The sequence below is a fragment of the Antedon bifida genome, chromosome 1 (genome assembly GCF_963402885.1).
Source record: "Antedon bifida chromosome 1, ecAntBifi1.1, whole genome shotgun sequence".
In the NCBI taxonomy this organism is placed as follows: domain Eukaryota; kingdom Metazoa; phylum Echinodermata; class Crinoidea; order Comatulida; family Antedonidae; genus Antedon; species Antedon bifida.
The window spans coordinates 16,652,914-16,666,706 of NC_136226.1; the positions used below are offsets into that span (position 1 = coordinate 16,652,914).

A 13,793-nucleotide genomic window follows, 5' to 3' on the forward strand; every position below is an offset into this window, starting at 1 on the left:
AAACCCTAAGATAGAAATATGAAACAATAGCGTAGTACTGAAAACTAATGTTATCAAATCTACGTTTCGAGGTACATCTGAGATAGAAAAGGTCGGTATCCAAGGCGGAGATTAGTACCAAAGTTTTTCCATTGTGCTCGCCTATGTCAGAATTAACCATAAATTATATATAGATTGTGCATTATGTAACGTCTTATACATGTAAATGTTGTTTGTATCTGTAATTTTACAAGATTTATATTATAGTTTTCTTGTTTTAATGCCATTTTTAAATATGTAATTTTATCATTTTATATTGAAATTGAACACATACCTACAACCTATTTTAGGGGTTTTTTGAGTTCCATTTTCGTCAGTCATTTTAACTTTCTTTATTGTACTCATGTTTTTATAACAAAATAAAGATTGAAATAGAAAGTTTAAAGTATGTCCTCTCAACAATGACTAATTCTGAAATTGGAAAGATGCATACTGCATGTTTTTCATAATGTACTATACATTGTAAGTAAATTATAACTGTTAAGTGCATTTAATATGAAATGAATGAAATTGTTCTCGGTGATTTTAATACAACAGCCATATAATTTCCTAGTTGAACCATATCCCTTCCTCCCACCTAAACCACACTCTCTTGTCCCCATCAAAATTATAAATTAGTGTTACTTACAGTTACACTACATCTGCATAACATTAACAATGAACTTGGCACACAATACAATTGGGAAGGTAATACAATAGGGTTTACAATAGGGTAGACTAAGAATAGAAAGGGATGAAAGAAATAATAGGGGATATCTCCTACATAGTTTAAACCGGATTTTGTAGGGACAGTTTTATGCATACTATAGTACTGTTTTCTGAGTAACAAAAGTACATGGTTAAAATGAAAACACCACCTTTTTCACTATTGAGAGAATGTGCATACAGTAAAGCAATTTGCTAAAGCCATTATTAAATAAATTAACAATTTCTTATATTATTTGCTGTTGAAATACTTGATGTAGAGTCGTATTCGTATCCAAAACATGCCTCAAATAAAATTAAAGATAGAAGCAGCAGATTAATTAAATTAATTGTGTTATTATGAATGTTTTATTTATTGAATGGGGCTCCACTTCATTTAATAGAATAGTTAACTCTTTGACTATTTTTAAAATATTCTTTTTATTCAGCTCATGTAATACAGGGCTTCCCAAACTACCTGCAAAATTTATATAATTAATAAATACAGACTTTGGTCCAAATATGTGCATGCTCAGAAACATGTGAGCATAATTTGACAGAAAATGATAAAAACTACTATCTATCTGTCATTCTGATATGGCCACAAATGATCCGCCTATATTTTACCATTATAGCTCTCCCTTCAATTAAAGACTTGCTGTAATTAAAGACCAAAAACCACAGTTTGGGAGACCCAACTAAACATTTCCTTCAAATTTTCCCATAAAACCACTTTAAACTAAACTAAAATTAATGCATTTTTAGTGTAGAAAACAGTCATAAACATTTTAAGAAGAAGACAAATACTGCAGTTTTTGAAATACTATACCATTACAAGCCTACTACAGTATTACCTTCACCCTTCTGGGAACATTCTGACATTTAATTTCTCTCTTTAGAACGCCATTTAACCGGTTATCACTGGGCAACTTTTAGTTGCAACACAAAATAACGGTTATTTGATTGACAGCTGCTGACCCCGAGTCAACTACACGGCGGTAACATTTTGGGTAATTCTAACGATTTTTGTCAACGACCACCCATTGATTTACCCGGTTATTTCGGAGCACAAATTGAGCAGAAATGTTTAATTTGCGTTATGCAGCAGAAACAGACCCTAAATAGGATTTAATTTTAAAAGACCACTTCAAATGTTGATATTTAGAGGGTCCCAAAAGTTAATTGCTTAAATCAAAAAATGCATACTTCGTTGTATGTTGGATAATACTGTATTATAATAATGTCCTGTAGTCTATAATTATCAGTATTTTTATTTATTTTTATGTTATAAAGTATTGCTGTAACCTGGGTCGCAAAAGAAACCAGTATTAAAAATAATTACTTATTATCTGACGATAATAATATATACTCGTTTGTCCGACACATTCATGCATAGCATTAATAATTGCATGAACAAAGGCACATACTATAATTAATTTTTCTTGCTGAGTAAAATTGACAAAAAGAAAATTCCCCAAGGAATGACTGAACAAGTCTATTTTGATTGCACAGAGACATTTTTGTACAAGATGTCATTACTGTATTAGACAAGGATTTGGAGGTCAATAACCTACAGTGTAGCAATACAGGTAGCAATTAAAATGTCATACTGTACTACAGTTATTTCCTATTGAATGAATAGTAACAGTATGCAAAAGAACCAAACAAATTTTCATTTTGGCTATTATCATTGAATTACTGTATGTTAAAGATCACCTCACACCAAATACTGTAATAGGATCTAAATCGTTTGCAGACTAGCCATGTTAATATGTGAATGATCACGTCCAATTTGGTACAGGAAAAAACTAGATTGCTGACTGTAATTTTCATTTTGTCTATTATCATTGAAGTACTGTATGTTAAAGATCAATCACCTCACACCAAATACTGTAAAAGGATCTAAATCTCAGTTTGCAGACTAGCCATGTTAATGATCACGTCCAATTTGGTACATGAAAAAACTAGATTGCTGACCCTTATAAAAAAAGTTACTATAATAAAGTCTAATGAGTACCTTCTTGTTGTTTAGTAATATCTTCTTCATTGTTGATATAAAGTTTGCGGTATACCACGTGTATTAGTTCTGAAAAAGAACAGTTGAGTTTCTCGACGTTTCGATCAATATACATTGATCGTCCTCAGGAGTGAGAATGCAGAAAGTCCAGGAAACTTGGAATATAAGTGGAAAGGGTGGGACTGGTCTGAAAGCCAGAAACAATGGCTAGTTCACACAGTGGGAGGGATTGAAACTAGCTATAGCAGAGCATTGTTTCTCAAGAACAATAGTGAATGGAAACTTGCTATAGAAGAAAATTGTTTCTGATAGGTGTGAAAAGCAGGGTGAGACAAGCTAAAAACAATAGCATTGTCTCAAAGTTGGGTGTGGACTGGCCAAACAAGACCATGTGTCCAGACTGGGTTGTGAAATGTAAACTGGCCAGAAACTATGGCATTGTTTACTGTCATTCACAAAAAAACATCAAATTCATGAGAACAGATAGGCCTGCAACCACCTCAAGGCACATAGGCACATGTACGGTACCCAGGAAATGTGTTGTAAATTTTAATTTATGGCCCCACCATTATTAATATTTGGTTGTTTTTTTTATGTTTTTCGTTGTGCAACTTGGACATGATCATCCTCATTAGATGACTAGCCGGCAAACTGGTCTTTAGAGATAGAACCTATATAGAAATATAGTATAGTATAAATGTAAACTGATTAGATTAATTGTTTGATGTCTTTTTTTTGGAATTTTAGTAGAGTGTATTTAAAAAATCAGACAATAACCACCAATAATGGACTCTATTGATAGTGTTTCCGATCAATACCTTGATCTACACACAAACAGACTGAATATACTTGCTGTCATAATGCTAAACCTTTCAATAGATGATCATACTGAGACACATGACTACTGTACTAATCGGGCAAAAATGGTATTCAGCACATTCTAATAAAATTTGGCATTAACTTTTTGAGTAATCACAGAACACACCATCCAAACGCACACGATCAACTATATAACCTCCTTGGCGGAGGTAACAAACAAACATGATCGACTGCATAAAACATTAGTCGAGAATCCTGGTCCGGATTGCCCCCAAAATTGAGTGATCCGTGACCACATATCTCTGGTTTCAATTTGCTAAAGATCTGGCATTAACTTTTTATACATAATCCTGCTAACAAACAAACACATGATCAACCACATACTGTAACCTTCTTAGCGGATGGGAATAAAACAAATAGAAAAATAAATTTGCAAAGAATTCAACTACCAAAACTGTAAACTATTTTATATTATTATCATTACATCAGTATTATTTGCCAGATGTTTGCCATACAGGAATATATTACAGGTATTATTAAGGTTATGTAATTATTAGCTGTGTCACCTTTTGCGGTCTACTGACTTCTGATTACCTACTGAACCAGTAAAGGTAAACACCTTTAATTCATATAACATTATGCCAATATTTAAAGTGTTTGAACCAGAAGCTTTAGACTGAATTACCGTTAGACAAACTGGCTGGTTTTTTCTTAATTTGATGACTATACAAAAATTAGGCATCATCTAATGTTACTAATGTGCAAGGCGCTCTTCCTAGTTGTGAGGCCTACATTAGTGTGTCTCAATGACCAGTTTCCAGGTTATTAAAAAAGTTCATCTCACCACCCACTTCTATCCATATTTTGGGGACACCGGATGTTTTGTACAGTACTAACAATAACATACATATAATCCAGCAGTGGGCTGTTAATTCGCGAAACAAAGCCTACAGTAGAAAAAAAATGGTTTTCTTTTGTTTATCTGAGCATCGTTGTAAACAGTGCTATCTAATGCAATATTTTAATTGTTAATTGTGATATATAATGTTTATGGAAATATTGTTTAATTCAAAATAACAGTATGTTGAATTTCAAATTTAAGTACAATGGTGCAGTCTATAATGGGTGGGGTATTGTCCTACTGGTTATTGTCCGGGTGGTTATTGTCTGATTTCCTACCTATAGCCCAGAGAGAAAACAATCATAAACTAGACATGAAACTCGTCACTTTGACGAGTTAGTTATCCGCACGACAAACGCCACGTGCACGTCATACTGTACGTTGGAATATTGCACACAGAAAAAGATTATGGCATTATGACCTGAACTGAAGAATATGATATGTTGTTATTGCTGAATTCTCTTATTTTGTGTCATATCGTATACACAGTATAATCTGTATACATAGCACATACAGTGTAGAATAGGTGAAATTACGGGACTCGCTATTTATTCCAATTTTTAACATGTTAACGGATTCAAAATGAAACGCAAAGGTAGCAATTTTGGAAGGAAATTATATCAGCAACCACATATTAACGTGTAGAAGAAATTTTAATATGTGAAATATTAATGCGCGCTCTTTTAAATGTAATGAACTATCACGCAAAATATGAAAATACGACTTTTTTTATATAACTGGCCATATGATGACGTCACAACATCCGATTGGCAAAATTTTCACATGATTTTGCATCTACAATCCAATAGCTTCCAGAAAACGTTTTAATCGTGATTATCACATTTTATTCTTACGAGCTATAACAGATTAAAATTTACTGTAAAGATGAAATTAATGCCATACGTAATTTAAATTTTTAGGCATGATGACGTCAAAAAAATTAAAATATTTTTAACTCATGCGAAAGATAGTTGATTGACCTAGACAATATCAAAATCGGGGTGAAAATGGAAAACGGATAAGTGGAGATGCGCTCTATTAAATGTGATGACCTATTACGAAAGATACAAAAATCCTAAATTTTATATTCGCGTGGCCATACGATGACGTCACAATGTCCGGTTAGCCATATTAATGTATGATTCGATATCTACAACTCACCAACTTCAAGAATATGTAATAAAAATAACTTTCACCGTTTAGTTTAGAAACTACGACTGTTTAAAAAAGGCCTAATTTTGACAAATTTTTGAACTTTTTCATCAAAAACGCGCACAAATTGTTCAATTCGACGTGCTCGTATGATGTGATTTTAAGTCGAAATTGTTTAAAAGCTGGTAAAATTACTAAAAAAATGCTAGAAAAACATAAATCACAAGAAAAAAATATGTTTTTAACGCTACATGCGCACCGCGCACGTAAAAATTTGCTTAAAATTACATGAAACGCGTAGAAAGTTGATTAAAAATTAATTTTGCGCATTTTGAAATTTTAAATGCGCGTGCGCGCGTAACTTTGTGTGAAACATGCCATTTTTAATCCACAGAAAATTGACTCTTGATATAAATTAAATTCTCACCAAGTCTCAATAAAAAATGACTTTTGGTTTTTAATCTATGATCAATCATTCAAATTCATAAAATTGCGTGCAAGTCACGTTGCGCAACTCTGACGTTTTTCAAAAATAGGAGGTGCACAACTTCACGTAAATGTCTATATTTTGACAAAGTTACGATATGTTCTGTTTACACATTTTAGAGAAACAGGGCTCACAAAAAAAGGAAGAAAGACAGAAGAATAATACAGAAAAAGAAAAAGATCCCATACAATAACAAGGAGTTATCCGCCAAGTGCGGATAACTAAAAAAGGAGGGGATAAGCTCTAAAAATCAAGGAAACTAAGACTACTGGAAATGTAAGGTCAGACCAGTAGAGGCAATATTGGTCCATTTTATTGGTACTGTGTATGTGTGATATACTGTATGAAGTGTGTGAAATTTACAGTAGACAATACATACAGTTACTAGGTCCAACCATTTAAAATAACCTCAAAATATGTGTACTAACCCATTGAAACCTATATTAATAAAACAGACAAATTTCTTGTTTCTGCCTCAAAATAAAATATTTATTATACGAGTACTTTCGACCATAGGTCATCATCAGGTACTGACAGTGATAGAATATTGTTAAAAGACGAATACATATAGAAAAAGGGTACACTGGAAAACAAAGGAGTCTATTATGGGCGTAACAATGAACAAGCAAATAACAAACCTATATTAGATGTAGGCCTACTAATTGTACAGAACCTATGTCCATTGCTTGATGAAAGTTAAATAAAACAATTCATATTAATAGCCAAGATCTGAACCCTCCAATTCAAATAGTCTTCAAATAACCTGTGCTGTACTGTACTGTATGTAACCAATCATACAGTTTAAAGTATATCTCTATGATCACACTTAAGTAAGATATTCCCATAAAAGTGTTTTACTAAAGTCAACACATACTGTACTTAAGAATTTCCGTTAAGTATTACTTAAAGATAGTTGACTGTTTAAAGTGTCCCCTAATACTAATAATGTGTGAATGGTGAATTTACTCTATGACAATTGGTACACTTTCACACTACAATTATTTTTAAATAAAAATAAAATACCTGTTATTTAGTCAATGGTAATTTCCCTTCTGTTCATAATAATGTACATAACTGTTAATAAACTCTAGTACAAAGTACATCAAAAGATCAACCCCACACAACATGCCAGATCGAAATGAAAGGTTAAGGGTCAAATGTGCAATGAAGCATGAAAGTATTAATTGTATTGTGTACCAAATATCAATCTATAAAAGAATAAATAGATTTATTGAGCTGACGTAAAAATATGTGCATACCAGAATAAGAAAACAATACTTTTATTAAATCAAGATTCCAAATAGTATCAATTTTAGTTGACAGTTAGTTACCAGAAGTAAACATTGGAAATGTTTACCAGGCTCTTTCTTTGCTCACAGAATGCCTGTCTCCCCGGATACAGACCGGGTAGTAACAAAGTGCGAGGCAGCGAGGCATGCGCGGCATGCGCGGCAAGTCACAAATTTTAAAAAAAATTTTAAAAATGCGAGGCATCATTTCTCAAAATTGCGAGGCAGGAAATCACCGAAATTGAAGTAGCCTAGGCCCGCTAGTAGGCTAATTCCCTGCCTTGTATTTTAACTCGAAATTTGTTAACCATGCTTTATCCTGAATACCACACCTTAGAATTAGTAGGCCTACTTTAATGAAGAATAAATCCGTTAAATTGGTGATTTTACAGACGTTTTTCTCGCATACTGTTCGCGAATTTCGCACACTCAATGTTCAATATTTTGGTTTCTATGAAACGCCAAAAGAGCAAAATTAATTAGAGGACTAAAAACTCTGTGGAATCTTTATATTTAACGCATTATTTGGTGAAGATTATGTTGGTCAGTAAGGAAAAATGCTACTGTTGATACTGTACACGGTTTCGTTAACCTTTTAAAGAACAAAATAGAACAATTCATCATAATATCCTTAGTAGGATGTCCTAGGTCTAGGCTAGGTAGTGATGTTGATCTAGGATCGATTATTATTCTTTGAAAACAGAACAGTATCAGCAAATAAAACGTGTTTTTCACAAATAAATGCATGAGAAATTGACAGATTCTACTAAGTTTTAGTCCTCTATTATCGTAGAAACAAAAATATTGAACATGCGTGAAATTCGCGAACAGTGTGCGAGGAACACGCCTGTAATTTAAGGACTTATTTGTTACTTTTTATGTGATTCTTTCATTAAAGTACTCATGAGGTATACTTCTAAGGTGTGGTATTCACACGATAAAGCTTGGAGTAAAAATACAAGCGAAGGAAACTAGCACCAGGTTTATTAGTACGTACATGGACAACAATAAATAAAAATCGTAATATACCTATAGCCTACTAAAACAGGAATAGTGTATCATTATTAAAATATTACACCAATTATTATTATATAAAAATTGATTAAATTATTTTCTGCATAGGCCTCTAGGTTAGGGCTAAGCATATTAGCTAAAGTTTAATTTTAGGCCTACAGGTAGTACTACGATTGTCGGACGTAAGTCTTTTTCACACGCGCTTCAGAATTCTCTCGCAATTTTTTTTCTTTGCGGCATGTTATTTTATCGGGATATCAGTTACCTTTTATTCACCGCCAGTTATTGAACTTGTCCTGGCCATCGCTGTTCATTTTATTTGCGAGAGAGGTACACGTGTTGGTTTCCTAGAGAATGGAATGTCAAAAATGTCTTTGGCACGCCGCTCAGACAGAAGTCTGTGCGTTGCTGCTGAAACCACATGCTATATAGGAGGGGAATCGCCACAAGGCCAAACCCTCTCAGGGCAGAATCACTCCGCCGCTACTTGTTAAATAGTAAAGAGGGATTTTCCATCTCTCGGGTCTACCGGATCGAGGCGCGTGGGTGCTATGCTCGAGAGACATGTTAAATTAATTGTAAAGTGAACACGCTCCAAATGCCAACAAACATGGCAGTCATTTGATGATAAGTGTCGCTATAACAATTATTGTTTATCGAAAGTTAAAGTTGTTAAATGTTGAGTGTATACACGAATCTATTTAGATACGCTAGGCCTATTATACAAATATAAATAATTGATTATTATGCCTATAATATATCATAATAGCACGTTAAGATATGCCTCGCACCTTTTTGAAATTGTAAACTATATACCTCGCATGCCTCGCACTTTTGAAAATGATAAAATGATGCCTCGCACAAATATTTGGCGTGCCTCGCATGCCTCGCACTTTGTCAACACTCATACAGACCTCCATGTTTACATTGCAGAGATACAAGAAATGATTAGGAATAGTGCCTAAAAATGTTCTCAAAGAAACTCCTGCTATTTTAAAGTGGAGGTGTACTCAGGGCTTTTCCTTCTGTTATTTACTTCAGTATATTAATATTAGTAGGTACAAACATAAAAAATCATATCAAAATAAACAGTTTCTGAGAAATCAGAAAAATAAAAAAACGTTTAAAAATATCGAAAAATCGCTGTGTATTTTTTTCAGCAGTTAGGTAATGACCTTAGTTGTAAAGGTCACGTTACCATGTTATGTTACGTCACGTCTCCTCTCTCTCCTCGATATCGCTCGAGCTGTCAAGACGCGCTACTACACGTGTATCATTTTCCTCTCATCACACATCCGATCGAACGAACATTTTATTATTGTCTTGCATTTTGTTATTACTTTTTGCGTCTACAAAATGAAGCACTGTATGGTATATAAGTGCCATAACAAGTCACATAGAGATAAGGACGTCAGTTATCATCGCATGCCGCTGAAAAACAAGCAATTGATGAAGAAGTGGCTTGAAGCCTTGAAACTTAAAAATCCGCCACAGAACAAAGAGTCAAGGATCTGCAGTGCCCACTTCGCGGAGGATGCCTTCAAGCTATACGGAGACAAGGGTAGAAAGACGATTCGCCCTGATGCTGTTCCAACACTGCATCTTGGCTATAAGATTCAATCGAGGCCGGAATCTTTTCGAACATCTAGCGTCAGCAGGCTTATGCCTAGTACATCATTATTTGAAGAAAATATTGAGGTATTTACTTTTATGTTTTGTTTATTAATTATAAATTTATAATATAATAAATAATAATTTCACGCTGATGGTAGGTATCTAATCTACTAGCCTATTTAGTATTATAATGGATAGCTAGCCTAGGGCCTACCTAGGCCTAGCCAGTATAGAATAGTTAATATAGGACTAGCCTATATTATACTATAATACTATACTACTCACTTGTCGGCCAGCTAGGCCTAATAATATAATACTATAATAATAATATTATTATTATTATTATTGATAATAGTACTACTCTAGGCCTAGGCCTAGTACTACTAATACTTTTCTAGCATTCATAAATATAAATGCTACTGCTGGCTAGACTAGAGAGGGGTAGGTTCCATGGTAGGCCTCTCTTTGATATCAAACACCATGAGAGATGCTGATCTCTTTTTCTTATGGTTATTATACTATACTCTATGGTTGACCTTGTTAATTACACTAATTAATTGATTAGTCTAATCTCTCTGTTTGAGACAATGGAAGGGCTGGAAGTGGGATGTGTTAATTATTATCACAGGCAGTATAGCCTATTCTGTGAAACTGTTTACTCTATGCCTTATCATGCACAAGTTGTTTATCATTTATTTCATCACAATTATTAGTATTTCAGGTTTTAAAATTGTTTTAATGGGCAAGTGATTTTTTATATTTAAATAGAACACTTTTATCTGTTTCAGGAAATAGAATTTGTTCCAAATGTAACATCTACGCCCACAAAGGCAGTTACAAATGATTCCCTTGATGCTTCTCTTGATGTTACACCACAACACGAAGATGATCCAAGTTTCCATTTGGTTAGTGGGAGCAGTAGTAGTAGCGACAGTGATGAGGATGTCTGCCAGGTAGAAAAAATTATACAGGCAAACAAGTACATTGTTTTTGAAGATGAACTACTTAAACTGATAAGGTGCCAAGAGGAAAAGTGTTGTGCACCGGTGCCTGAGCCAAAACAGCACACAGTTGGTAGCATGCTTAGAATAACGGGAACATGTTTATCCGGCCATGATTTCTACTGGACATCACAGCCTATGTGTGAAAGCACAAGGCGACCAGCTGGAAACATTGCTATAGCTGCTGCAACCCTCCACACTGGCAACACGTATACAACAATGAGTGAAATATTTGAAGAAATAAAGCTTGCGACGATCCATAAAAGTGCATTTTATAAAATTCAACGTGAGTTTCTTCTTCCAAATATTGAAGAGATGTATGAATCACACATTGAAGATGTCCGGAAAAGTAAGTTCCATTTATAGTATAGTCATTTCACAATTTTGGTAAAAATAGTAGTTACTTTACTAAACTGAATTTATTGATATTAAGTTGATAATATTGTCATTTCTGTATAATAAAATAGTATTACTGTAATGTAATGGTAATCAAACAAAAAGCAATGCAAAGCCATCCAGAAAACAAATATACTGGACATTATTTAAATGTTGTTTACATACTTTTGTTCCCCAGGATATGACAACCTACAGGGAAAGCTGATTGTAGCTGGAGACTGTAGGCATGATTCGCCGGGCCATAATGCGACATTTGGGACCTACTCTCTAATGGATACAGATACCGATCTGATATTGGCCTCTAAGACGGTATCAGTAAATGAGGAGGGGATACCAAATTCACATCATCTTGAAAATGTTGGTTTAAAAAGATGTCTTGAAGAATTAAAGGTTTGAAATCTTGTGTTTTTCTGTGCTACAGTAGATGTCATGTTTTCAGTAATTTTTGTTTTGTATAATGTAGAAAATACATACATGTTTATTGTTTTACAGGAACACAAACTGAATGTTGATATTATATCCACTGATCGCCACCCAATGATAGGAAAGACTTTACGTGAAAACTACCCAGAGATAAAACACGAGTATGATATATGGCACCTTGCTAAATCTGTGAGAAAGAGAGTTGCAGCTGCAGGAAAGAAGCACAAAGAGTTGCAAGTGTGGGAAAAAGGCATCATTAACCATCTGTGGTGGTCAGCCGAAACCTGCCAAGGAAGTGTCACACAGCTCATGGTAGGGATTTATTAATGTAGAATGTTTAATAATTAATCTCAAGCGACAGCAGTTTGTTTTAATCACTAATAATGCATTCTGAAATATATTTAACAACAGGAACGTTGGACCTCTATTGTGCGTCACATAGTTGACGAACATGATTGGATTTGTGGCTTCGAATACATGAAGTGTAGTCATCCTCCACTTGAAGCAAACATGACAAAACCCTGGCTAACACCAGAAAGTGATGCCCATAAAGCACTACAAGATATTGTTACAAATAATTTACTTCTGCGTGACTTGAAGAAGGTGAGTTATGCATTATGTATAAATAAATAGCTTTTCAGTATTGTGTGCATTCACTGGAGGTATTATCATTAAGATAAATTGAATACAATTTTTAATTTACTGTATTTCTATTCAGGCAACAGAATTTTGTCACACTGGAAATTTAGAAGGATTCCATAACATGATGCTGAAGTACATGCCCAAACGTAGCAAGTTTGAGCACGAGGGAGCAATAGCTCGTACATATCTGGCTGTCATAGACAACAACATGACATCGAACAGATCATATGCAACATTGGCCGATGGTGAAAGTCAATACCGTTTGGAGTGGTCCAAAAAATCCAGAATGTATGTGGTTAGGCGTGTGAAGGAAGCAAAGAAATATACCTTCAGGAAAGACTTGATGAAAGGTGTTTTTGACCGCGTCATCCACGGTTAGTTAATTGCTTTTACTCTGAACTCTTCATCATGCAAACATGCAATGAAAGAATTTACAGTACTGTATATACACCTTTTTATGTATTTTACTTAACAGGCAAGAAGACTAAGTCTACCCTCGTGAAAGGAAAAATGAAGAGTTATATAAGGAAGGAGACAAAACCAAGTAAAGCTGAAGCTGTGGCAAGCCACAAGTCAAGATTGAAATAAGTGTTCACTACTGTTATTACTGTACTGAAAATGGTTAATTTAATGCCTACAGTATATTGAATCGATTATAGATCTTCAGGATCAATGGCGAGTCCCATTTTAAGTTCATGTAAAATTTATACTGCTTTGATGTTATGATTTCATTAGATGGCATCTGAATTTCAAAAATTGGATGTTTCGTCACAGTTCATCACATTAATTAGAGCTTATATCTTGTTATGAATTTTCTCCAAAATTGCATTCTAAAACAATTCCCTTTCACATCAAATTGTTTTCATAATAGTTGCACAAAATCCTGTTTACAATGCTAATACTGTACTGTCAACTGTTGAATGGTAGAAATTGCCTTCAGCTAGAGTAGAGCTAAATATTTTGCACAATAGTTTAACTTGTATCCATAATTGTTGATAGTTTTAATTTAGTACTGTAACAAGTTAATTATTGTTAGTCAATATTTTTGAAAGCACTAATAACTGCAGTTTTTATTACAAAATAAAGATATTTTATTTCTCATACTATTCACCATTATTTATTTCATTTTCTTATACATACATTAGTTACACAGTTATAACTACTACCGGTACAATATAAAACTGTAGTGGTATCATATTACAAGCAAATAATTTTGTAAAAAATACAGTACTGTACAGGTTATACAGTACTAGAGGCAAGTGTTAAATGCATACAAACATTTATATCAACCATCGTCGGAATTAAAAGGAAGTCC

At 33.9% G+C, this 13,793-nt stretch overlaps 2 protein-coding genes across 3 annotated transcripts in view; one reads left to right on the plus strand and one right to left on the minus strand.

The window, feature by feature from the left end:
* LOC144844428 (uncharacterized) overlaps positions 1-13,793 on the minus strand; it is a 162,197-nt gene that overhangs the window by 136,668 nt on the left and 11,736 nt on the right. The window lies entirely within an intron of this gene.
* On the plus strand, positions 10,464-13,272 carry LOC144844812 (uncharacterized). Its single transcript, XM_078701897.1, has 6 exons — positions 10,464-11,366; positions 11,592-11,803; positions 11,906-12,148; positions 12,248-12,439; positions 12,555-12,852; positions 12,954-13,272. The coding sequence occupies exons 1-6, from the start codon at positions 11,096-11,098 to the stop codon at positions 13,064-13,066; spliced, it is 1,329 nt and encodes a 442-aa protein (XP_078558023.1). The 5' UTR covers positions 10,464-11,095; the 3' UTR covers positions 13,067-13,272.